We start from the raw sequence: 26,866 nt of genomic DNA on the forward strand, positions 1-26,866 counted from the left end.
CTAATAGCACTCTTGCAAGAGACGGTCCTTAGTCTTCTTAACTCCAAGGTGTCCGGACCACGAACCTCCATGCGACAGGCGCAACAGATCCTGACGGTAGCACTGAGGCTCGATCAGCTGATCGAACTCCACTCCACTGCGGTCTAGATAGTATCGGTACAGGACCCCACTTCTTTCCACAAAACGAGCATTTTTCTTGGCGATACCTTCCTTGACATTGCAGCACATGTTTTCTAGGCTGCCATCGTTTTTTTGCTCGGCTATCAAAGCTAACCGTCTGACTTTTAGCAACCTATTAAGTCCATCTGACGTAGACGCGATGAGCAAATCTGCAGATAGCTCTTCTAACTTTCCCGTGTCGGGCATTTCCTCTCCAGTATCTGGTGCCTTCAACGCTACAGGCTTAATTTTATTCAGTTCGGACGTGCTCTGAATATCAGCTTGCTACGCCTCCGACCCTTTCTCATTGTTCGACAACGTCGGCCCCGCAACTACCACCTTTGCAGCGAGCTCCCGAACTCTTGATCTTGTTAAGGCCTGAACGCTAGCCTCACCAAACAAAAGACCTTTCTCGCGCAGGAGGTGATCGGATCTGTTCGAAAATAGGTAAGGGTACTGGGGGGGGGGAGCATGACACTGCGGCCTCCGTCTCAAGTGCTCCAAAAGGTCCTTCAATAAGCACTTTTGCTACGGGCAGACACACGCTATGAGCTTCCATGGCTTGCTTGATCCACGCGCACTCGCCCGTGAACATATCGGGTTCTACGTAAGAGGGGTGAACTACATCCATTGTAGCTGTGGAATCACGAAGCACTCGCCACTTTTTCCCGTTCACGAGGAGGTCTCGCATGTAAGGCTCGAAAAGCTTCATGTTCTCGTCAGTGCTGCATAATGACAAAAACACGACTTTTGTTTTTGTTTCTGGACACTGCGCCGAAAAGTGACCCGGCTTCTGGCATGTATAACACACGCGCGCTTGCCTCGTCTCGAACCGCTTTCTGCGTTCGGCTTCGGCTGCCACCGTCTCCTTACGTTCGGTCGGACTGCTTTCACTCGCATCCGCACTACGTGTGTCCCCCCTTGCTCTCATGGGCGTGAACTTCGGCCTCTCAAACTTGGAGCCAAATTCACCCTTTTGACCGTCCTTAGCTCCGCGAGCCCAACGCGTCACAAATTCCTCGGCTAGCTCAGCGGCTTTAGCCACCGTACTAACGTCTGGCCTATCCAAGACCCAGTACCGGACGTTCTCAGGTAACCGACTATAAAACTGTTCCAGCCCGAAACACTGCACAACTTTCTCGTGGTCACCAAATGCTTTCTCTTCTTCGAGCCACTCCTGCATGTTTGACATAAGCCTGTAAGGAAACTCTGTATATGACTCACTTCTGCCTTTCTCATTTTCCCGAAACTTCCGACGGAACGCCTCCGCTGACAGCCTGTACTTTTTTAGCAGACTCTATTTCCCTTGGTCAAAATCCTCTGCCTCCTCTCTCTTCAAGCGAGCGACTACGTCGGCCGCCTCACCGGGTAACAAAGTGAGCAAGCGCTGTGGCCACGTTTCCCGAGAGAATACCTTCTTCTCGCATGTTCGCTCAAAGTTAACCAGGAACAAACCAATGTCCTCTCCAAGCTTAAACGGCCGCATCAGGTCAGCCATTTTGAACGATACTCGTTCTCCTGCACCGTGTGCCTGACTTCCATTACGAGCGCGTTCCATCTCTACCTCGAGACGCTTCATTTCCAAAGTGTGTTGACGGTCGCGCTCCTCTTTCTCTTTTTGCTCTTTACGTTCGCGCTCCTCTCTTTTTTGCCGTCTCCCTCTCCTCAATGGTCTCAAGGCTCTCCGACAGCTCGTCATCCTAAGCTTCTATCTCAAGAATAGCCCTTAGCAGTTCTGGTTTTCTGAGTTTGTCTGAGACATCCACACCCAACTCTCTTGCAAGCTCCAGCAATTTCGGTTGCGCAACAACTTCAAATCCATGGCTGCTCTGAATGCTGCTTTCTCTACTGCCTACTATTGTCTTTCCGCAAACTAACCCGGCAGCAACGACAACCGCAATTAACAGCTCTGTTTCTGACAATAACAAAAGCCTGGCAAAACTCAGCAGAAGAAAGTCCCGCACTCACCAAACCTCGCAGCCAAGAATTCAGCGCAGTCGTTCCGCTGCAGGCAACCAGTCATCACACAGGGCTCGTTGCACTGCTCCCGGATGGTCGTTGTGCTGCTCAGCATACAGTCGACCGCATATCTTCGCTGCTGGCCTCCGTTGTCGCGATCTCACCGCTGGCAACCAGTTGTTGCAAATGGGTCGCAAGTCCCAAGGGTAGCGTTGGCCTGGCACCCTGGGGCACAGCTGGAAGCATCCGAAGATCCTGGCAAAGGATGAGTCGACTGCTAACAGAACAACTTGTTTATTCTAGCATCGCAAAAGAGCGGCCGGTCAGGCCGACCGAAGTGGAGAAACGGGAGACCACGTTACTCGACTGAATAAATCGAAGCTTCTCTCTGGGCGTCCGGGGGCAGCTGCTTTTATAATCTCGGAGTCGAGGGCAAGAAGGAACGGCTCGGAAGAGGCGCACGTGACCGCGGCACACGGACACGTTGTGACAAGTGACAAGTATCCGCCGGGCCGGCGCCGGTCAGACCTACTCGCTTCACAGTTGAGGATCTCCTCTCCCCGGCTGCCGCGCTTTGACAAGCGTGGGCACCAACATGCACGCACGCACGCGCACACGCACACGCACACACACACACACACACACACACACGCACACACGCACACACACACACACACGCACACACACACACACGCACACACACACACACACACGAATACACGTGGCATTGAAACATGCCTGGACGCGCTTAGCAGGAGGTGTTGGAGCAGCGCTGAACAGGCCAAAATGTCCGCCGCTGTGAACGAAGCCCCGCCGTCCGTCGCATCCGCGCCGGCTATACTGCACGTCGGAGGCGAAACGTAACAGCACGTAAAACCCGATAATTTAAGTTGTATAACAGAAACCAAGTGGGTTCCCCAAAATGATTGTCGGCGGTTACCCAGTTGATAGAGACAGCACATAGTGTCGCTCTAACGATTTTAACCATGGGCAGAGTGATAGAATATCTTTGTATCTATCAAAGTCCTTCGACTGGGCATCACACTCTAAACTACTGTACAAATTACTACATATACTCGGATCTTGCAGTTTAATAAATTAGAGAAAAGCTTATCTTTCATGTTGAAAGCAATTCGTTGAAATCAAAGGTCAGCTGTGGGACTGGGTATAAGTGTCATCCGGAGTACCTCAAGGGACAGCCTTAGCGCCAATTTGTTCTTTATTATACACTAGTAACATCAGAGATAACAGGAAATCAACGATGCGCATGTTTTCAAAGGGGTTAATTATATAGAGAAACATTACAAATTGCAATTGTCAAGTAATGACAAATTAGGAACTTCCGCAAATAGCAAATTGGTCTCACGGCATGGCAAACGAATAATAATTTAGAAAAGATTGCTTGTATGAAAATAAGCAGAAAACAAACCCAATAGAATTCACCGACACGAACTGCAAAAATGAAAATTTCTGATGTTTATATATACTTGGGCGTTGTTCTGTCATATGAGTTGGAATGGGACAAATATGTGTAGTACAGAGCTTTTTAGGCCTTTTCAGCACTTCGTTCGTATAAACACACTAAAATATCGGCCTCACCAGATGCCAGCCTACACCTCATTCGTTCGTCCTCTACTGGAATATGGCATCGCCTGTTGGTCTCGCTATACCAAGCACTGCTTAAAAGGCCTGGAGGCAATACAAAGAAAGCCATCAGATTCAGATATAAGAAATACCACTCCGATGATTCACCGACAGAACTCATCAACAAAGCTTGCATCTCGAGAATAAGCAAGCGTGCTCAATTTTTATGCCTGAAGTTTCTATTTCACATCAGTAATGGGGTCTACAAATCAAACAGCCGTACATTCTCGCCTTTCACTAAACGGCGAAACCCTGTAACTAAAAATTGTAAATATTAATTTGAATATAGGTTCCACTATGACTCATTTAGGTATTCATTCTTTCCTGAGAAAATCAGATTCAAATTTATTGCCCAATGATATAATTTCTTAACCGGACAAATTTCTTCCTAAGCTTGAAACATACGTCTATCTGCATGTATCGTGATATTAAACATCACCTACATACACCGCATTTTGTTTTTATTCTATTTCCATGTACACTCTTGTTGTTTTTCATCAGCTGCTGTATTTTTTATCGCTCTTCTTCATTAAGGGCTGACCCAAAAAAACCATACCCTCTTACTGTACTGCTTAATTACGCTTTGTTGTTAGCTGCAGTATAAACAAATGTATAATAGTTTGTCAATTATATCTTAATGCACTGTATTTTCCCATGTCCTGCAATACCTTCCATATGAAGACTAAGTCATATGGACGAAATAAATAATTAAATAAATATAAACAGCCACGTCACTAGGCCATAGGCAGTTGCGTGACCTTCTCACCCTAGAAAGCAAATTGGCTTTTCTGCAGTGATTTGCACGGCTCGCTAACACATTCTGAGCCCTATTTTGTCTTAAATTAAGCCTACATTCATTCATGAGACACCTTGGTCTGGGTGTTTAAACACAGCACTGTAGTGTTTTGAAAGACCGGATGACACTCGCAGTCGCAATATACACAAAGGTGCCAATGGGCAAAGGACTTGAGTAAACTATGATGAACTATAGCGAACAGAGTTACGCTGACGAATGGTATTCCTGCAGCACAGCAAAGACGCTCCGCATATGGTCATTGCCTCTTTTCTGCATCGTAAATATATGGTTGTTTCTTTATATCACTTTACGGCGAGCATTAGTGGAGAGTTTCATAGTGCGTTCTTTTGTTTCATTTTACTGCCGAGATCGCATTGGCCCAGCAGATGACGCGTAAACAGCACTCGCGAGCACGCACCTTCTTGCAGGCGACTCCCGAGTAGCGGTTGGTGGAAGTGCCGAAGACCAGGTCGTTCAGTATCGAGGCGTACGGCGTGACGCCGATGCCCCCGCCAACCATGACGGCGATCTCAAACTTGTACCAGTCCTGGTTGCCTCCGCCGAACGGCCCCTCCAACCGCACCTGCATCGCGTGCCAGCCAGTGAAGTGCCAGGGTCGCCGCGTATTTCGTTCTCGGCTATTAATCACACTGTTGCAAAACGTATTTGCTTACTTCATGTCAATGAACCTCTCTAGGGCTGTGGGCACGTAAACGACAAAACGCGAGGCATGTCAATCCGCCCAATACAGTCTAGTGCTCGAAATACTTGACGCAATACTTGGCATGAATACTAAGTTGGCTGCAAAGTGCCATGCAGCCACTTCAATTTCGCTCGATCCCGACAGAGACCGAAGATTCGCATAGGCTCCTCTGCGCAAGCTCGCGTAAAGGAGGCAATCGCAATCAAAGGAATATCGATGCTCAATTCACTATCAAAGGTGCCGATGTGACGCCGCTTGTGCGGTTGTGCCTCTTAAAGGAAAAAATTATTGGAAATTATCTTCCGTGGTGAAGTGGCTATGTATATTATTGGTAAACAGGATATAAACTCTCGCTGAATATGTAGAAATTTCTTTCCCATTCTGTTTTCATGTGCATCATCACGACGCAGTGTGAGGTTAACTGAGCAACGTCCTTGCAGCTGCTGCTGTTGCTTATTGAGAACAGCTGACAAGTTATTTATTGTTATACGTTGTGTATACCAACTCAATCTGCACATGTTTCAATTCCGGAATCCTAGCCAGTGAAAAGACATGATATGTTCATTTAGCAGGAGTGCTGAGAATATAGCACCAAATCCAAACCATGTGGGTTCAGAAATTGTTCCTTGAACGAATATTCATTGCACCAGTCATTCACAAAGCCTTATTCAATGCAGGACACTACTACGTGCCACATTAGTGTATTTGATGGCACGTTTCTAAAATATGAAGTTTCTTTGTCCTGCCTGTTTACAGGAACGGAAGCAGAGGCTACACAACCTGACAAAGGCTTCTTATACATGAAATCCAATGCGTAAGAGTCGGTTGACTACCGCTGATACGTATCAAGTGCTCAACATCTCCAATTCTGCAAATAAACTTCTTGAGCCACTGCATGTGCAGAGGTAACAGTAAACATTCAATGCAACGGGGAACTCCAGGCATACTGTAAACATATATTCAAGGTAAATTTGCCTGAAATGAAATGTTACGTGAAAATTACTAGTAATTATTTCCGAGATGTGTATATTTTAATATCACGGCACATGCCTTAGAATGTTCTTTTATTCGTAAGCACACAAAGTGTGGAAATGCCCACTTCTTTGATAAGTTACCTTGTACTTAAAAAATACCCAGGGGAAATTATACTTGTCTGTTTTGTAACAGACATTTTCTAGCAGGTCTAGGAGCCAATCACCATTATTTTCATTCATTAGTTTCATTCATTCATGGACAAAGGGTCGGGTCACTTTATTGGTTTAAGCATTTTTCGTCGGGCTAAGAATCAGTGTCTAAAAGCGAAGAAGAGCAGCTACCAAAATGTACAGAACGAAAAGTAGAAAACAAGCTACCTGGCAAGACACCGACGTCACTGTGTTATCAGAGAAGGGTTGGTTCTACACCTAACGAGCGTTTGGAAGACCAAGGCATTCTCAGCGCTACGCCAACGAAATGTAATGTACGGTCACTTCCTGATGCGTCGTTTACTTCGTTGTGCCCTTGAACAAATCATAATTTTGCCTTTCTTCGAACAGCGGAGCTGTTTATACGTCTAGTTCCACCGTAGAGCATTACCAGAAAACTCAGCCCAGCTGTGCATCACCCAGCCTTGCCTAGAAACCACCTGCGAGAGCAACGAGCCACCTAAACTCCTCGCCCCCCCCCTCCCTCCCCCGCACGTAGTGTGGAGTCGTTATATCACAGGCCTCGAAACAGCCGGCGCGGCTACACACCTCTCGCTTTCTCTACTCCGTGTGTACGTGCTGCTGCCATGGGAAGACCGAAGAATGTTCGAACTGCCGGCTGACCAGGAAGAGCGCCGTACTGCGAAACGAGAAGCGATGCGTCGCCGCCTGAGCTGATTCGGAACATCGCGCCGAAGCTACGGCTGAGAAGAGGCGACGCCTAGTTGAGGATCCAGAGTTTCAGTCAAGGGACCGCGAGAGTCGGCGCCTGAACGCTCGACGTCGCCGCGAAAGCGATCCCAGCCTGCGACTGCTCGAAACCTTCCAGCGTCAAACTCGCTGAACTCGCTGAGGGTGCGAACGGCCGATTCCAGCGCGAATTGCTGGGCATAAAGTTTGGGCACATTTTTGCGTCTGTGACCTACAAGGAAGCTTCGCACGTGGCTCAGCGGCATTATGATGAACGAAGGAGAGCCGATCCTGCCCGTCGCACCGAGGCCGCCGCCGAGAAACGCTGTCGCCGAGGCGAGGATTCCGAGTTTCGGGCCAGAGACAACGAACACTACCGACTGAAGGCTGCGCGCCGCCGCGAATCAGTACCGGGCTTACGCGTCACCGAGAGCTTCCAACGGAAAGCCCGCACATCTATGGGAGGTGCGAACGGCCGGTTCCAGCGCGGATTCCTTGGCATAGAGCTCGGGCACAGCTGCTGCGTCTGTGACCGGCTCTGGTTCGACGTCAATCTCTCCACTATGAGCTTGGTGCGGAACTATGAACCGAAGACCTCTGCCTTGCAAGTGCTTCGCGGAGCCTTCCCCGGCGCCACCGACCATGACGACGGCCAGGATGACGGTCGGACGTCGAGGACGAGGACCGGATCGACGATGATGACGACGGGTACTGAAGCACTGCACATAATAAATTGTGATGCACGTACTGCGGCTTGTATGCGTGTGACTTGCTGGGGCTTGTGTGGCTTGCCTGCCGGGACGTGGATGACGTCGCAAAATCTTGGCGAAACTTAGCAAATCTTGAGGACACTTAGTATGAGCATAGTTAGGCGACGCTTCACCTCGTAAGACTTAGGAAAGCCTAGCAACGCTAGGTATGAGCCTAGCCAAGCCATGCATAACGTCGCAAAACTAAGCAAAACCTTGCAACGTACGCTTGCGTGAACCTAACCAAGCCCTCCACAACCTTGCAAAATTTAGCAAAACGTAGCAACACCTAGTATGAACCTACCCGAGCTATGCATAACCTTGCAAAACTTACGAAAACCTAGCAATACTTAGCGAAATCCGGTACTAGCTCCGCTGTGACCCAGCGTTGCACCACTAGTACACACTGCACATTTTTTTTTACTTAAAATAAGCATTTCAATCTAAATTTAGCAAAGCCTTATTTTTTCCCGGAGGCTCTTGCGTTCTAAAAACAGGAGCGTGTTGTGCCATGTACAGTAAACAACAAACGGTATTTGAACCGATGCATCAAGATTGATAGGCAGGCGGATACACGCACCTTGGGCAACATGCTCTCGTGAAGATTGCTGGGGTCAAAGTAGTTGCGCAGTTTCCACGTCCAGGGTCCCTGCGCTTTCACGTGCACGGACAGGTAGTTCTCGTGCGGCGCCGACGTGAGAGTCAGAGAGTGGTACTCGTTGGCCCTGAAGCCCGTGCAGCTGAGCCGCACCCACTGTCCAGACAGGTACTTGAAGTTGGGCGGCCGCGTGAACTTCACGCGGGTGACGTCTGCGCAAAAGAGAAGGACTAATGCTGTCGCATTAACGGAAGGCGAAGCAAACGGCTCTCGATATGCAGTCCACTTTAAGTGCGGCTGTTTATAGAACCTTGCTTTGCCTCTTCCTTCGACTTTCCCTCTGCTGCTACTGCTGCTGCTGCTTGGCACGCCGAGTCGTGAGGTGGTTCACAACGTGTGTATACATGACAGGTGCGCGGCAGAGAGAAAAGGAGACGCGAGAAACTCGTCTAGATCTATGCACTGCGTCGAATGTGCACAATGCCCTCTGGAGCTCCCTGGGGGTCGCCACATTAGCCTCTTGACAGCTGTAATTATCCGTGATTCGCAGCAAAAGCATTGTAGAAACTGCTGCACTCACCTTTCTACTAACGTGCAAGTCCAGAGGGAAGCTATATAGAATAGAACGGAGGGGGAGAGGCGGCAGAGAGTGAGTAGAACCAGCGCAATGGCGAAACGAGCCTTGTCACTCTTTGCTAGCACTTCCCATAAAAGGGGGCGTCGAGGATAGAGAAAAGCTGAGGCGGGAAGGCAAGGAAACGCCGCTACTACAGACACAACAATGGTTACGCGCAAACGGGATAATTGAGTTAAAGATACGCCAGGGTACGTTTCTGCTATTTCTGAAAAACAAACATTTTTCTCAAGCGGACAACTTACTCAAGGCCTGCTGAAGGAGAGCCGCATTAAAGCGCACCGTAGGGTCTAGGCGACACAACGGAAGTGGTTACAAGTTAAATCAACACTTCTGTGCCCGCCGCGGTAGCTTTACGGCTGTGGCATCGCATGAGGGCCCGGGTTTGATCCCTACCGTGACAGCCAAATTTCGACGGGGGCGAAATGCAAAGCGTTATCGCATTTTACTTTAGAGACACGGTAAAGAACGCCACGGTGTCAAAATTAATCCGGAGTCCGCTTTCTACGGTGTACCTATCTGATTATGGTTTTCGGACGTACATGGCCATAATTAAAATGGATTAATACGTCTGACACGATGTGGTGTCCATGTGAGGCAATGAATATGCTTAGTGCTCTCAGATGTTATGAAGCATGGCGCACAACAACGCCTCAAGCAAACACCTCTCCCTGTCTGTTCTGTATACTACCCAGACAAACAGTAGTGGAGCAGACATGATAGCCTGTAACACGAACTCACCACTCTCGCGTTGGGCTAAAGGTTGAAAGAAATAAATATTCGCCGTCAGTATCACCGCAAATTATCGTCAATCAAAGCAAACAACACAGTAAGCTTCGCATACATGGATTCCCATAATGCGTGGGATCCGCGTATTTTTTTTTCTTTTGCGGTATGCATACATAGCAGCGAACGGAAATGTTTGACCGCTTTTCAGTGGTTGGAAGACTATTTGCCTCATCAGAAGGTTCCTGGACATCACTGTAAGTAAACTTGGCGGCAGCATGAATCTGCCCAGCCTGCTTTCTTTCTACACTGGAAGCTTCAAAGGAAATACAGCTTAGACGCTATGAAAACAATCGTTCATGACTGAAATCGCTGCCCTTTCCAAAAACGTAAAAAAACTTTACTCCTATGTTTAATGTTTGTCAACTGACTCCACATGATATCTAACAATAGCTTCATCTCTAAATAACACCTCTTTCCGCAGTAAGGAGGATTTTATTTAATAAATGCCTGTGACACAATTTGCGGAAACCGTCAAGTGATTGCCGAATCACTGACAGTAATAATGTGCCTCTTTTGTAGAAGAAACAGCAGCAGCCGCAACAGAAGCAATGCCTGGCTGCTGTTGAGAAACCCTTTGGACCTCGGAGACTGTGCCACATCTCGGTAGCCACAGAAGGGTATAATCGAGCGATTTAGAATGCGCCGGATTCAGTTTTGCCGCTAGACCCATAGCTCGACGTCGTAGCGATGGCAACCACGTGGGTAGCGTGCGGCTGCGAATCAGCAAGCGGGGTGGGCTTCTTGAAGACGGCAGCACTAGCTACGTAACAGCCGCCCTTCATTAATGGCAAGCAAAAGCCGACGTCGCTCTGAGGCTATACTCTATTAAACACGATGTTGCAAAGGCAGCCTTCAATCTCTTTTAGCTAGAGGTTGCAATGCATACCTGACGGCAAAAATGTTACCTGACCTCTCGGTTAACGCAGAAGCAAGCCCAGGGTCTATCCCACCTAGTTGCTATGCGAGCTAGATGGCCTTCAGCTAGGTGTTTTGACGGACAATTCGAGCCACCGCATCTAATGGATTCGCCGCTTTGAATTGCATCGTTATCAGCCCATCAGCAATTACAACTTAAACGACCTGAAGAACAGGTTCAGTTAGGAGGACGCTCCATTCACCTGATGGCAGAAGCTCAGTGTCCAGAATGTCCAACTCCATGTATTTCGTCTGGAGGCTGACAACTTTGTCCAACGTGAACACAATGGCTGGACCAATGAAGAACATCCAAAAACGAGGCGACTGCACAGAAAGTTTATCGTGTCACAAACATATTAAATACGAATGCACCTAACAACCAAGTGTATAGCAATATTAAGTGTATTATATCTGTAGCAAAAGGTCACGCCCAAAGGACGCGAAATTCGTATTTCAAGATCATACTCTGCGCAAGGCGCGCAAATTACAGCACGTTCGAAGAATACAGCGGCTCAATCACCTTTAAAGTTCTATTAACCGCGCAAGAACACCAGAGGGGACAGAAGAGAGAGCACAGCACTGACTGTGTCCTTGCGCTGTTATTCTAACTTTAAAGCACGCTTTACCAAAAAGCTCAATCTTGCACCCTTTCCAAATAGCTGTTATCCGCAGAAAATTTTCCATGCATAATTAGGTATTGCTTAAAGCAAAAGAAGGGCTTTCCCTAAAAAAAGTACTTACACCTGTAAGTTTAGCCTGCCCATGCAGCAAGCAGAGGACGTAAAGGAGAATGTAAAGACTGTGCGTCATCCAAAAGTAGCTGTATGCCTTTTGTCGGATTTTCGGATGTGCGAAGATAAATATGACGCACATCACAATGAACAGCAGTACACCTGTGATACCTTGAATAAAAAAGAACATGACATTATTAAACACGCAATATTCCCTAGAACAACGGTTTATTACGACGCGTATACAGTCAAACCTAGATTTAACGAAAAGAAATATAACCAATTATTGGATATAGCACGTAAATTTTAAATTTTCATTTTTTTCTATATGAGCTTTTACGCTTGTGCGGGGCATCGAGCGTAATGAATATATTTTCATATCTGATGGGACTCGAGTACAACGAGGCTCGACTGCAGTCAGAGTCTAAAGAAATTGTGTACGCACCGGTCACTGTCTGAAATACCCAGAAGGTGATCGTAGACTTGAAGTCGGAGCTGAAAAGGAATGGGAAAATTGGCTGATTGTCAGTCAGTGCTTTTTCTAAAGGAGCTTTAAACCCAAGCTCACCGGTTATCGTATCATTTATTACCGAATCTCAATGAATCGAGAACTGTAACAAATAAAGATATTCCGTGTGATTTAAAGTTTTATTTATTTAGTATTCTGTCGTCGGAAAATGCTGCTGATAGATGGCCGAGAACCTATAAAGAGCGAAATCAGTGTGAATACCATGCAACTCGGGCTTTACTGCGATTTATGGGTAAAAACGTTTTCGAAGTAGATAGGGTATATGTCGCAAGAAGTTTCTATGGTAATTTATTAAACAAATTTCAGCTTTCTAAAGCGGCTTAATAAAAATGCAGGATTTGGTTTTACTTGCAGGAATGCATTCTGCGAGATCCGTCCAACTACGTACGTACTTTATTATTGCTGTTGTCTCCAAGACAGTTTCAGCCGAGGCCTTGCCTCATCGATTTCGTTTCTTTTAGCATAAACTTTGTCACGAAACTTAATCACGGTTCTTCAGCAGTACGTGAGCATGGTATATGGAAGTAGAGTAGGCTAAAGGCGTTACAAACACCTAAAGAAAGCCCACGCTTCCATAAAAAACAAAACAGCCTGAAATGTGGGATAAAATATTTGCAACTATGGGGAGCTTACCGATTCAGCTTATAGAAGTGTCTCTCTTCGTTCTGCATTTAAAAATTATGGTGTTTTACGTGCCAAAGCCACTTTCTGATTATGAGGCACACCGTAGTGGAGGACTGCGGTAATTTTGACCCCCTGGGGTTTTTTAACGTTCACCTAAAATCTAAGTACACGCGTGTTTTCGCATTTCGCCCCCATCGAAATACTGCCGCCGTGGACGGGATTCGATCCCGCGACCTTGTGCTCAGCAGCCCAACACGATAGCCACTGAGCAACCATTTGTCGTGCATTGCTCTCAAGTATCATCATGCCTTCACCAGTAAATCATTTCATAACTTGAATTTCTTTCTCCTCACATAATTACGCGAAATTCGCCCACACTATTTGTAGCCCTCGACAATTGCACTGATCAGAGTGAATACTTTTTTTTATTGGATAGTACGAGTCATGCTCCTGAGCTGTTCTTTTGCAGCAGTTCACCTTACGCCTTGCCCCAGTCTAGGTGGCCCTCCGAAGCAGGCGAACATAACGCATCTCGTCGAGCACTCGAGTCAGGTACACTCAGATCGGATGCCTCACGCAAGCAGCGATTCGTTTCCACCTGGGACGACAAATTACATCGGCACCGTCCCACTTGTTGGCTATATATATATGACGTGATGCTTGCAAAAAAATTGCACGGCAAAAATTACCAGCTTCTCTCAACACTGCTAAACAATATATGGTGGCACTGTCTCCCTGAGTCCGTACTTAGCTATCGGTATTCTGGACGTTAGCGCTACTACGGAACAAAGCTTTACCGAGTGCTCTTACAACGGAGTTGTGTTGAGAAGTGTTCTTCGTACGTGCGAGTAGGGGCAGAGTGCACCCATAAAACGAAAAAAAAACTGGCGCAGTCTTTAGAACAGAGTCTCTGGCTCGATGCAGCTGGAGCAGGGTATCAACCGATAGGCTTCAAAAATGAAAGTCGCGCATTCGGCAGGAATATTTTGCATAAAACTGCGACTTGCGCGAGTACCTAAAGCTTCATATTGTACCCAGGTCTCCACACTCAAGAAGCCAAGGGAGACGTGTAAACCCACCACCAGTTTTCCGTTTTGAGAATCCCTTCTTCTTCATCATCATCATCATCATCATCATCAGCCTGGTTACGCCCACTACAGGGCAAAGGCCTCTCCCATACTTCAGCAACCTAGGTCATGTACTAATTGTAGCCATGTCATCGCTGCAAACTTCTTAATCTCATCCGCCCACCTAACTCTCTGCGGCCCCCTGCTACGCTTTCCTTCCCTTGGAATCCAGTCCGTAACCCTTAAAGACCATCGGTTCTCTTCCCTCCTTATGACATGTCCTGCCCATGCCCCATTTCTTTTTCTTGATTTCAACTAAGAGGTCATTAACGCGCGTTTGTTCACTCACCCAATCTGCTCTTTTCTTATCCCTTAACGTTACATGCGTTACAAGCATTTACAAAATGCATGCATGCATGCATTTTTTACATGCAAAATGCATGCGTAAGCATGCATTTTGAATCCATCATTCTTCTTTCCATAGCTCGTTGTGTCGTATTCAATTTAAGTAGAATCCTTTTCGTAAGCCTCCAGGTTTCTGCCCCGTACGTGAGTACTGGTAATACACAGCTGGTATACACTTTTCTCTTGAAGGTGTTAAAAACGGCCAGCTGCAGTGCAAGTTCTGCCGGCCAGTTTCGACAGTGGCGACAACTTTCCTTGGCGTTACGCTCTAGCCTCGTCGCCGTTGTGACTGAATGAGGTTAGCAGGCCAACTATTCTTACCGAACTCCCCAACGCGGACCTGATCTGTCATGAGTGGGGCAGTTGCCGCGGGAACGTCGTCGGACACCCCTTCCCACGCGCCGACCACGACGCAAGACAAAGGCTACCCGGGCCACTGCGCGGTCCGGCTCCGAGTTCTACGAAGCCCCTCTGACGTCGGCTCCGGACCGTGCGCCTGTGTGTGTGTGTGCGTGCGTGTATGTGTGTAAACCGTACCGCGGAGAGGCGGCGTGTTTACGATGACTGGACGAACGTTTCCGCCACCTTGGAATCGGGGGAGGACCGAGTGTTTATAAACGGCTGTTGTGCGGATGCTCAGCACACTTCCTTAAGCACTGACACTCTCTCTCAAGGAGTCATGTTAGACTGACATAAATACTGTAAATAAACCCATATTCCTCGTTCTTGACGAGAAGCAGTCCTTCCCTTCATCAACGTCCTCAGTGTGGATAAGTTGCACGACGGCATGGGCCAGCTACCTTCTAATTCATGCCCGACTCCAACCTTGACAACGGATCACGAGCGATGGGATTGAACTCTCAATCATAACAAGGAATAATGTCAACCTGCTGTTCATGATTGAGAATGCCTGCCAAACGCACCCCAGCCCATTCTTATTCTTCTGAGTATTTCAGTCTCGTGATCCGGATCCGCAGTCACTACCTGCCCTAAGTAGATGTATTCCCTTACCACTTGTAGAGCTTCGCTACCTATCGTAAAGTGCTGTTCTCTTCCGAGACTGTTAAACATTAGTTTTCTGCAGGTTAATTTTTAGACCCACCCTTGTCATTTGCCTTTCCAGATCAGTGAGCATGCATTGCAATTGGTCCCCTGAGTTACTAAGCAAGGCAATATCATCAGCGAATCGCAAGTTACTAAGGTATTTTCCATTAACTCTTATCCCCAATTCTTCCCAATCCAGGCCTCTGAATACGCTGTAAATAGGCTGCAAACACGCTGTGAAAAGCATTGGATAGATGGTATCTCCCTGCCTGACTCCTTTTTTTAGTGTGATTTTGTTGCTTTCTTTATGGAGGACTGCGGTGGCTGTGGAGCCCCTATATATATCTTTCAGGATTTTTACGTACGGCTCGTCTACACCCTGATTGCGTAATGCGTTGAAAGAAAGTTGAAAGAAAGAACGTACTCGAAATGCATTTCTTTCGTCATGCATCGTAGATGCTCCGCTGGCTGCGTAGAGACGTGGTAGAAATTTATGTAGTGTCCAACGGTGTGCACCACTGCAAAAAACATTTGCATGTCTTCAATCTGCGCGCGTCAACAAATCTAGGCAAGAGAGGTTCCGTCTAGAGCGAAGTATTTCACTTTGAAGCGAGTCGACTTGTGAAGGACCCGCAGCAACAATCGAATTCTGGCTGTCATACACTCAATTGTAGGTACGCCACGGCAATGTGCATTCGCGTTAGTATAACCGCGGCGTAATAAAGATATTACTATTTGTATCTCTCAGCTACACTTAATGGCAAAAGGCTTACAATGCATTGCCGTATCTGCAGGTGTCTTGCTCATTTGCCACTCCCTGCTGTTGTAGTTTCCTAGCTATACGCTAGAAAAAACACTCTTATTAGGAGACAAGTTTTGTGCGGTTTGCGGTGCCAACCTCGCAGAACGTGTTCATTCAGATCTATGTGGCCTGTACATGAACCGATCGCGATAACTTCCTTGGCCTTAAGGATTTATCACCTCCTTGCGTGGTGAAACAACCTGATCACAAGGGTTGACACTGGGCGTTCACCCCTTCTTCTGTAGTCGGAGAACATACTGGCAGGTTTGCAGCGCAATTTGCACGAACATGTTAGACATAACGAACTCGGTAACTTGGCGAAATGGTATAAAGCATAACCAAGGCGAACATTATAACATTATAAAAGCGCACATGTTATCACAAATGTTTTGCTCCAAGAAAAAAAAAAGAAATCTACCTCTTCTTATAACTAAAAGCGCCAAAGCTTAGCATTTCGAGTTGCAAGCATTTGCAGTGGAAAGGAATTAAATTTATCTGATATATGTAAGCCTTCCCTTTGCTCTTTAACACTTCACGTTTTTATATTTGCAACCTTGATTACTGGGGCAACAATTCGTCAAACTCCCGAAAGAAAGCACCAAAAATTTAGCTAAGTCGAGTTTTAACACAAGCAATGTGTGCCTTCTAGGAAGGTTTCGGAAAAATTACGCTGTCATACGATGTCATCTGTGTTCCCAGAGGAAAAAAGAATGAAATTGGAAAACAGGGCACGTCTGGACCCTCGAAAGCATGCATTTTGATTAACGCGTTCCTATTGTTACCTTAATTTAGGTATTTAAGGCCACAGCTGACAAACAGGTCCTTACAATTTCATAGACCCTTTTCGCGACGATCCCGTGGGCGTCGCCATGTTCGACCACGTAGTGGCGCCGCTATTGCCTCCATCAGCTGCCTTCGCGTTTCATTGATTGTGCACGAAGTCGGTGTTGCTCAGCAAACCCCTGTTTCGACGAATTTCTTATGCGGTGACTTGGAGGAATACACGAAGTTTCGGCCACAACTTCAGAGGACGTGTAAGCCCTTTCAGCACTGATTATGCCTTGTCCAAACGGGGCGCGCAGCATATACAGTGTTTGTACTAGAAAACATGGCTACAAGTGTGTTACAAGCTGTCCGAACTTTCTGCTTATTAATTAAATCAGTGTCGGTGGGTTTTGGTCTACGTTCTTTATTTGCCTAACAGTTTGAAGTGCAGCTTGTCATGTTTCTGACTGAGTAACGTTGCTTGGTACGGTCACTATCGGGTTGTTCATATTCTGCGTAATCGCTCGCGGGCATGCTCAGTTACCATAAATGTTTTGTTGCTTAGCGCATGGCTTCCACCGTAGATGTTCTGTATTTCGTAATTGCTTGTAGCAAAAACGAATTATCGCTAGTCACTCGCTGACTCTATAGAACGTCATGAAACGACTAGCTCAGAACAATCGTGTGTTGTCGTTGTAGAAGCCGTCACTGATTCTGTGGCACACTGACTTCAGTGTGCGCCCATTTACATATTTTTGATACATTGGCGACAGAGTGGGCGTAAGTTTGCGCGAGTGTTGGGGTGGATGTGTGCAGGTGGCGTGGGAAAAACTATGCCAGGGAGTGGCGCTGCTTCGTCTTTAACGAGCGTACTCGCTGTTGCCACGTTACGGTGTTGAACTTTTTCTTTAAAGGTTAGCGATACAACGCTGGCGGACGTGGGATTTTTTTTTAATCCTCGATCAAAGGCAGTGCATAGCAAGGGGCCGGCAACACAGATGGACTGCCTGTGTCCGCTTATGTAGCAGCGGACCATAAGCTTGGTCAGACAGAGTCATTCAATTCTTAGACATGCCAGTTACTATTTTTGTAGCCAACTACTGCACAGGACTTCCTACTATCGTTCCCCGTTCTGCAGCATGAATACAGCACAGCGTGTTAACGAACAGCCAGTTCAATTTCCGACAAAATCATGCCGTTCAATATCGTGCTCCTATATCCCTTCATGGTTCGTATTCTTATGAAATCAGTGGCTAATCTCTAAAGGCCGAGGTAACGTATCAGTTGTCGCCGACGCAATTCAACCCTCTATTTCACAAGATCCTTTCACTCGCCACTTAATCTACCTCCTGACATTATCCCTGAAGCTCACATAGCTTATCGCACTGGTCATGCGCTACAAGTTTCTCGCCGAAGTGCCAGTGCTAAAACATTTTCTGCTTCACTTTATTGCCAGTGGAGCAAAAGACTAGAACGGTCTTCCTCCCAGCGGCACCACTATCAGTTGCGCCCGAAGTTTCATGCATAGCATATCAAATGTAACATCACACTGATCTTTATGACAGCCACATTGTTTCTACAAAAACCCACACCTTATGTAACAGACCCTTAATGGTGTTAACAAAACGATAAAGGTTAAATGAAATGACAGATGATCTCACAGTAGCAGGGCAGAAGTGGTAAAGGTTTCGTATTCGTGCGCTTTCGCTGAGGCAACGCGAGGCGCGCCCGCGACAGCGCCATCTCATTCCTCTAGAGCAAATTGCTCCGCGAAGACCGTCAAGACGCGCTCATGATTGCATACTATTGGTTAATTGCGACAAATATTCTAATGAAGGCCTATATCTACGAACCCAGTTTTGGTGCTAATACCCTTATTATACCTAAGCTGTGTTGAAAGAGGAGGCCTGTCGAATATGGCGTCTTCATGACATATAGAGCTGTCCTGCGCATCATAAGCTTTAGAATAACCATACTGAGACACAGATCAACGCTGGTAGTCGAACTCCAGCAGCGATGTGCAGTTCTGCAGCGTGCCAGTTCCCGCAGTGACTCGCGTGTCAAACAGGCTGGTGTCCGTGCAAGTATTGCAACGCGTTAGCATTACGAGCGCCTGTTTATGTATATTATATATATACACACGTGCGTGCGTGCCTGTGTGTGTGCGCGCACGCGTGTGTGTGTGTACGTGTGTGGTGCAAATGACGGTGGTCTGCTCTGCACCAGCGCCAGTTGCACTACGCTCCGGGAAGAGGCAGGAACTGTGTCGAGTGAGCTCCTGAAGAACACTTTGCAGTGTGATGAAGGCGTTTTATATCACCGCTTACGTTTTTGAAGCCATAGCAGGTAATTATACATAGAACGAATACGATGGTTTTACGTTGTGCCGCAAAGTCGTTTCTTTGCGATTACTGCTGCGGACTCTGCCGTGACAGCATGTTGTCGTCGCATAATGGCACTACAGCGCTGAGCTCTGATAAGGTCTAAATCTGGCTAGGTCTGTAGAAATCCATAACATCACGTTCGAACACATCGGCGTTGAAAATACTGCAAGAAATGTAATTCCAACGTAAAACATGCCGCACACCCACAGTGCGAGCCGAAGAATTATCCTACCCGGAGCAGCGGATGGCACATTCCAACCACGCTTCAGCGGGCGCTTCGCGACTTGGTGTCGAGCCGAAAGGACAAGATCTGACGAGAAGACCTGGTCATTCGAGTTCTCGATGCCAGCGCCGGAATCGGTCGCTTCCTTTCACGATGCTGCCGAATTAAGGATTTGCTTACCTTTGCAAAAATACGACTAAATGAAAATTAGGAAACTTGAACTTGTTGCATAAAATGAAAACACAAACAAGTGAGAAGTATTGCTTTTAAAGAGTACGCTGAAAAGTAAGCACTTTTGTCATTTTTGTAGTACCTCATAGTAGATAATTTAGCTGGTCACTGTTGCATATTTAAACTTGGCGATATCCAAGAAATAAATAAATAAATAAATAAGAATTACGAGCAAAGATATACATCGTCACTCTTACGAACTGTTGTTTTGAATTTCGGTGTGCAAATTATGAAGAAATCGCAAAACCACGGTTTTAAATTTCTGCGCCGATATAAACCAAATTGCACTCGTGTTCGATGTTCAATTTCAGCGAAATCTGAGACAACTGTTGGTTTTTTGCGCGCAAGCGTAGCTCGCCAGCCGGTGAAATGGGCGACGTTTGACGCCCCGACGGAGGAGGCGATGGACGGGGCAAGGCAGCGCGCGGCAATGTAGCGCCACGTGGATGAATGTGCACGTCACGCCGAGCATTGTAGGATCGAGAAACGAGGCGTCGCGGAGGGCAGGCTGGGTGTGCACGTACCTGCTGCACATGGCTTTCAATACAGTGAGCGTGCAGCCGCGGAATAGGCCGTTTCTGGCCCAACCTCCCCGCAGGGCCATGCGCGCAACGGAAGACAGCGCGCTGCCTCCCCGCATTCCTCTCTCGCGCACGCGAGACCGGGGCACGATCGTCGGCTCACTGATGCACGCCTTCTCTCGCACACAGGGAGCGCGGGGACTATGTTATCGCCCATGGACTTCATACAGAACATGACGGCGGCGACATAGGCAGAAATACACCTGGAGTGTCTATACAATTGCTATCGCAATGATATAGGTATGACACCCATACACTTGTGCGTAACCCACGTTCACGACGTTAAACTTCTTTGTAATTTTCTTTTTTTTTTGCGCTAGAACGATGGAATTTCCGGCGTTTATCGAATTACGCGACTCTTCCTCCAAAATTCATATCAAGATACAGCAGACAGATTAAATATAGTATGCTTAAGTTCAGGAAGTTAAGAAGTACGTACGGAACGAAGGCCGATTGAAATTAGTTGCAACGAGACATTTAAAAAGTTACAAGAACACTCACGTTCCGGCTAGTCCAAAGCGAAAGTGTATCATTTTGTTAACTGAGTTCGCGGCTTGTGTGAATTGATTTATATCCCATTCAAAACGTTGTATAAGTCGGCTATAAGGACTTCGAAAGTATGGAAACAATTATCTTTTTGTGTGCTCTTCGAAAGTCGGGACGTTCGGCAAATACACGAGACGAATTTTGCATTTTGTCTCCGTCGACATCTTGTTATGCCGAAGCATAAGCGTGCGGTGAAAAAGAGGTTTGATTCCGCAATATGGAGTGATATTGCTACGTGATATAAAATCGTCCATAAAATAAAGAAAACTATCCGCATCTCACAGCGACTTCTTTTCTTTGACACAGCCAGCGCGCAGACCGTATCTCCTGATATTAAATCAGAATTTCTTTTACTATTTATACGTTGTAGCGTCATAAAATAGCAGGCTACGAAAAGCTTACAGGTGTTTAAAGATCGACAAAAGACTAACAGCAACTACACAAAATATCGTATATTGTTTTGTGTGCGCGTGTGTGTGTGGTACTTTAGCGCAATTCAACCCAGCACTATATTTCTGACAAGAGCCATGAAGAAGTCTCGTGACGATTGAATGACAAATCTCCTTTCGTCACTGCTATCGCATTTTCGGATGCAGCAAGTTTGCTCTAGCTTGAGATGTAGGTCTTAAAACATTAGTAAGGCAACGCTGTCGGCGTCGCACATGATCGCGAAAAAAAAAAACTACAAGAAAGCTTGTTGAGCAAGGGAATCTGTTCTACCGTACACCTACTAAATAATTCGCACAGTCTGGTACGAGCCAGGACGCTATTTCTCTAGCTCAGCTGTTTTCTCACTATTTCTGCGTACATCTCTGCAAAGCCGCCATCGTTCGTGGCGCGGACGCATGTAGACGGCCCTGGCGTCTGCCGAGGATGGCAACTTCAGTGGCGGCTGCGTCTAGGAAGTGGAACGGCTTCCAGAACAACAGCAGCAGCCAAAACACCATTGTGTACACGCTTAGCAGCGAGGACTTCAGCGATGATGACTTTGAGCTCGTGCGGATCCACAAACGAAGACACACCAGGACGTCCATGTCTTCGAGCACGCTACTGGTAGCACCAACTCGGAATACCGGAGTCAGTACGATTCTATTTGTACCAGAACTTGCTACCGACAACCTGAGGCGACTCAAGAGAGATTCTGTGCTGGTGCCACTTGAAGCGGCGGCGCCAAAGCATGTATAAGACGTCACAGTCAACCCACGAAAGAATGTGTTGGCTATTGGCGTTGCGCATGAGGCTCCGCTGAGCACTCTGAGTAAACTTACAGAAATTGGTGGCATGAGGGTTCGCTCCCCCTGGACAGAGGTTCCACTACCGGTGTAAAGTACGACATGGCCGTCTGCATCTCCAGCGCTGGCGTGCCGATTGCAATGAAAGCATAATAATAATAATATTTGGGGTTTTACGTGCCAAAACCACTTTCTGATTATGAGGCACGCCGTAGTGGAGGACTCCGGAAATTTTGACCACCTGGGGTTCTTTAACGTGCACCTAAATCTAAGCACACGGGTGTTTTCGCATTTCGCCCCCATCGAAATGCGGCCGCCGTGGCCGGGATTCGATCCCGCGACCTCGTGCTCAGCAGCCCAACACCATAGCCACTGAGCAACCACGGCGGGTATGCAATGAAAGCAGTCGTTGATGACGTCGCCGTGACCAACGTATCTCGCCTCGGTACATCCCGCTGTTTCACGATAATCTCAAGGGCGAGTCTCTCTCCTCGTAGGTCAAGGTGGGCCACATTAGACACCCCGTGCGGCCATTTATGCCAAGACCACGTCAATGCCGCAATTGTGGGAGGCTGGGACGCTTGAGTGCCGTGCGCGAGAGCACGAGAGTTCGCTCACGATGCCCCGAATCCCACGCTGCATTCTTCTGTGCAGCCGCGGTCCCCAAATGCATTCGGTCCCATGACGCTTCCTTGAAAGGCTGCCCCGAAATGAAGGAAAATGGCGGGAGAGAGTTCCTCTCCTCGCGAGAGTGTCGCGGCTGTTGGTAAGCGAGGACTTTAAAGGACGCCGATGTGAAGAATACGCCACATCGGATTTCCTCCTCGGCCCCTTAGGCTTACTGGAATCCAATCTAAATCTGACACAACCATGGCGGAGAACAATGGAGCTTGGTCGAAACTACTAGGGCCACCGCGGAAGCTACAGTCGGAGCCGGAGCCACTTCGAGTAATACAGAGCAGCGCTGTACAACCTGTGGAGTTCACAGCACGGGCTCAAGACAGTCTGCCCGAGGAAAACCGGCAAGTGGCTGTGATGCTCCGGTCTTTGGTGAATATTCATCGAATGCTTTTGAATGAGGTGCATTCTTCATCAGCACGAAGTGCCATGCAAGTGCTGGATGCTCTCAATTCAGTGCTTGCCAGTCTTGGCTAAGTACAATGGCTCACCCGCAGCACTATATTTGTACTTAAGTAAAAAGAGGCCACGGTTTACTTCGAAGATGTAGTGTCAAGTACATCAAGGTGCTGCTAACGACCACTGGCCCCTTGGTCATCCCAGGTGACTTGAGCGCGTATCACTAGATATGGGGATGTCCTAAGACTTGTTTCAGACAGCAAATGACGGCAGACAAATGTATCGGTGGGGATCTCGCTTGGACTCGAATTTGGTTGGCGTGCTGGCACAGAGTGCAGGGTGCACACACAATGTTCCCTCGCTTTCTATTCTCCCTTTCCCAGTCAGCGTAAGATAGCAAACCGGGCAGTTGAGCTCCCTACCTTTCTTCTTCTCGCTTTATCTTGCGGGGAAAAACTGGCGAGAAGCAACTATTGCCGTTCATTGGTTTCTTGTTCGACGCATGAGACATGCCATTCTTTTGCAAAACCAGCCCAGAAGTAAAAGCGAAGAAAAATGATTCAGAACACTGCTTGTAAAATCCACATATGCTGTACGCGGCTTACCTTTGTTACAGTTAAATCTACGTTCCAGCATGCGTCAAAGGCATTAAATTTTTTTTCAAGTGCTTTAATCTGCAGGCACGCACGTTTTTTATAAGCCTCATAAATTTATATACGTGCACTACACGCTTCCGATGAAGTTCTGGTGAGGCCGGATTGGAAGAACAATACAGTTGGAGAGTTCCTGAAAGTCAAACTTTTATTGTACATCAAACAACAGTAAATGGAAAGAATTTGTTTGGAGCTGTTTATGCCGTGTTTTATAACCAATCAAAAAGTGTTCCTTGAAATAAGATCAAATTCCTAATATATTAGGTGCCTCGCTCAGAAGAAAGGTTATCGGGTTTTACATGTTAAAACAACGATCTGACCATGAGGCGCGCCGTAGCCGGAAATTCGGACCACCCGTGTACCTAAGCACACGGGTGTTCTCGCATTTCGCGCCCATCGAAATGCGGCCGCCCTGGCAGGGATTCTAGGGGCACCACTATATCTTTCCTGTTCTTCTGAATGTTTTCTCTGTAATCCATTTGAACTGCAGCGTGCTTCAATGCGCACAGAAAGTGATTCACTTACGGCTGAAGAAAAGTGCTGTCAGGGCGACGATCTTGTGAAACTGCACATGCGAGTCGAGCGGCATGTACTGCTGCAGAGGCAGCTCGCGGATCTTGGTGATCAGATTACGACACATTGTGAGCAGCAGGAGTGAGTAGCAGAAGGAGAGTGAAGCTGCTGATCCTCGTGTGATGGCGATACCGACTCCCATCACGTGCCGCAGGTCCATGTGCTCCGACATGTAGGAGTAGTCTGCCAAGGTCGAAAAGGACAAGTTACTTTTTCCAGAAAGAATACAAAACGGCGTGCATCCATATCTCGCCCGGGCATGAATTGTAAGTTTACCCCAAACCTTTAACGAGAACTTAATTTGAAGCAAGCGACTAAGTTCTAGGCAACAAAATCAAGCATGCCTTTTAGCACACCCTAGCTATGTTAAGAGCCAATGCGGCATTTGCCTAAGTTCGCCTTTTACTTCGCCAAATAAACAATTCATAATTAGAAATATAACTTTCTCAGACATCACGCTCGAACGCCTCGACAGTGAAATTTCAGACAAAAAGTAGTCCCATCACTAGGTACGCTGATGGTGTGCTCCACCAAAAACCACTGCTCTGACATTGACGCACACTAAGTTTAAAACCGCGCCTTCAGAATCGCATTGCATTGTTGTCGAGAAAAGGATTCATTATAACCTTAATCTTTCGCTTAAACAATTGTTTTAGCGGATTCCAATAAAATGTCAACAGTCAACAGTTAAACGAAATAATTTCTTTCATCATTAAAATCCACCCTGAAAAGTACTCATATCACGTAAGGTCGTTATAAGCTCGAAGATGTCAGCGTAACCCGTTTTGTCACCAGTCGCGTGTCCTACGTCACTTTATATCATAATCTAGCAAATTGGCCAGCAAGGCAGTTTCCGCATCAAAGAAAGATGGCGAGAACTGCGCTAGCAACATTCGCGCTACTATACTAGACAAATCATATCATAAGAAGTCAACAAACAAAGACGCCAAGGACAACAGAGGGGAAAACTTGCACTTACTAATTTAATTAAAGAAATCATAAATTATTGGCAAATAAAAGTGGATAAAAAAACAACTTGCCGCAGGTGGCGAACGATGCCACGTCTTCGCATTACGCGGGCGACACTCTAACCAAATGAGCTACAGCGGCACCATTTCCCCATCGACTTTTTTGGGCATTTATGTTTTACTATTACAACTAACCTTGGGAGTGTTAATCAGTGCCGCGACTCAAAAGCCTTGGTGGCGGATGTGGAACATCATTTTTGCCGCAGGTGTCACGCGTACGCAATCGTTTTGGGTGAAGGGTCAACAAACGAGCACATGCTACCTGAAGGAATCAATGGTGCCGATTCGAGACGCACGTTATGTAATGAACGAGAAGAAATGGGGTGAACCGAGGGGCCTCATTTTAATAATGACATCAAGAGAAGCCAAAAAACACAAACACCAACGACAACAGAGGAAATTACTTATAGTTACTAATTGAATCAAAGAAGTTATAAATTAATGGCAGTGAAAGCGGATGAAAGTGGTGGTCTCGAATACAGCAACATTGATGCCTTTAGGCAGCATGTGTGGGTTTATTGACCAGTCGTGTTCACTCAAAGAGATTACGTACTCATGACGCCTGCATCAGAAAGGATGTTCCACATCCGCCGTCAATGTTTGTGAGTGGAGGCGCTGGCTAACTCGCCCAATGTTAGTTGTAGTAGTAAAACATAAATAACCAAGAAGTAGGATGAGGAAGCGGCGCCGCGGTAGCGCAATTGGTTTGAGTAATGCATGCGTAATGCGAAAACGTGGGGTTGTTCCCCGCCAGCAGCAAGTTGTTTTTCAATCCACGTTCATTTCCATTATATTTGTCCTTTTTTTTAATTCAAACGTGAGGTACAAGCAATTTATCCTATGTTGTGCTTGGTGTCTGTTTGTTGGATTCTGAGAAGAATCGGGCCCCCCCCCCCCTTTCTTCTGATTCTCACATAACGAGGATCTTGAATCCGGCAACACTGATGCCTTTAGGTAGCATGTGTGGCTTTACTGACCAGTTGCCTTCACCCAAAAGGATTACGTACTCGTAACGCCTGCGGCAGAGAGATGTTCCACATCAGCCGCAAAGGTTTGCAGTGGTGGCGCTGGCTAACTCTCCCAAGGTTAGTTGTAGTTGTGAAACATAAGTACCCAAGAAAGTGGATGGAGAAGCGGCGCCATTGTAGCTCAATTGCTTCCAGCATTGCACGCCTAATGGGAAGACATGGGATTGTTCCCCACCAGCGGCAAGTTGTTTTTTCATCCACTTTCATTTGCCAGTAATTTATGTTTTCTATAATTTAATTAGTAAGTACAAGTAATCTCCCTGTGTGGTCCTTGGCGTCTTTGTTGGCTTCTCATGCTATCATTATTGAAATTCGTGCCCCTCGGTTAACTTTATTTCTCCTCGCACATCGCAGAAAGACACTTCAGACGTGGGGACTTGCCTTGCTTCAGGAGGGGGACTGTGGTAACGAGGAGACTTTTCAACACCTTTTTTGTGACTGTCCTCGATATAATTTACAGAGACAATCACTCGCAACCGCGATAGCGCGCTTTGACCAAAGACCTCTCACAGAGGAACTTATT

At 46.9% G+C, this 26,866-nt stretch overlaps 1 protein-coding gene across 1 annotated transcript in view; it reads right to left on the reverse strand.

Moving 5' to 3' along the window:
• The window catches only part of Duox (dual oxidase), a 389,750-nt gene that overhangs the window by 70,055 nt on the left and 292,829 nt on the right, over positions 1 to 26,866 (reverse strand). Inside the window, exons 22-28 of the mRNA XM_075682845.1 lie at positions 24,240 to 24,470; positions 15,645 to 15,738; positions 11,997 to 12,046; positions 11,562 to 11,722; positions 11,024 to 11,144; positions 8,465 to 8,694; positions 4,977 to 5,141 (exon numbers count right to left, since the gene is read on the reverse strand). Of these exons, the coding sequence (XP_075538960.1) occupies positions 4,977 to 5,141; positions 8,465 to 8,694; positions 11,024 to 11,144; positions 11,562 to 11,722; positions 11,997 to 12,046; positions 15,645 to 15,738; positions 24,240 to 24,470 (1,052 nt within the window). The remainder of the gene's footprint in view (positions 1 to 4,976; positions 5,142 to 8,464; positions 8,695 to 11,023; positions 11,145 to 11,561; positions 11,723 to 11,996; positions 12,047 to 15,644; positions 15,739 to 24,239; positions 24,471 to 26,866) is intronic.

This window comes from Dermacentor variabilis, chromosome 2 (genome assembly GCF_050947875.1).
Source record: "Dermacentor variabilis isolate Ectoservices chromosome 2, ASM5094787v1, whole genome shotgun sequence".
NCBI lineage: Eukaryota > Metazoa > Arthropoda > Arachnida > Ixodida > Ixodidae > Dermacentor > Dermacentor variabilis.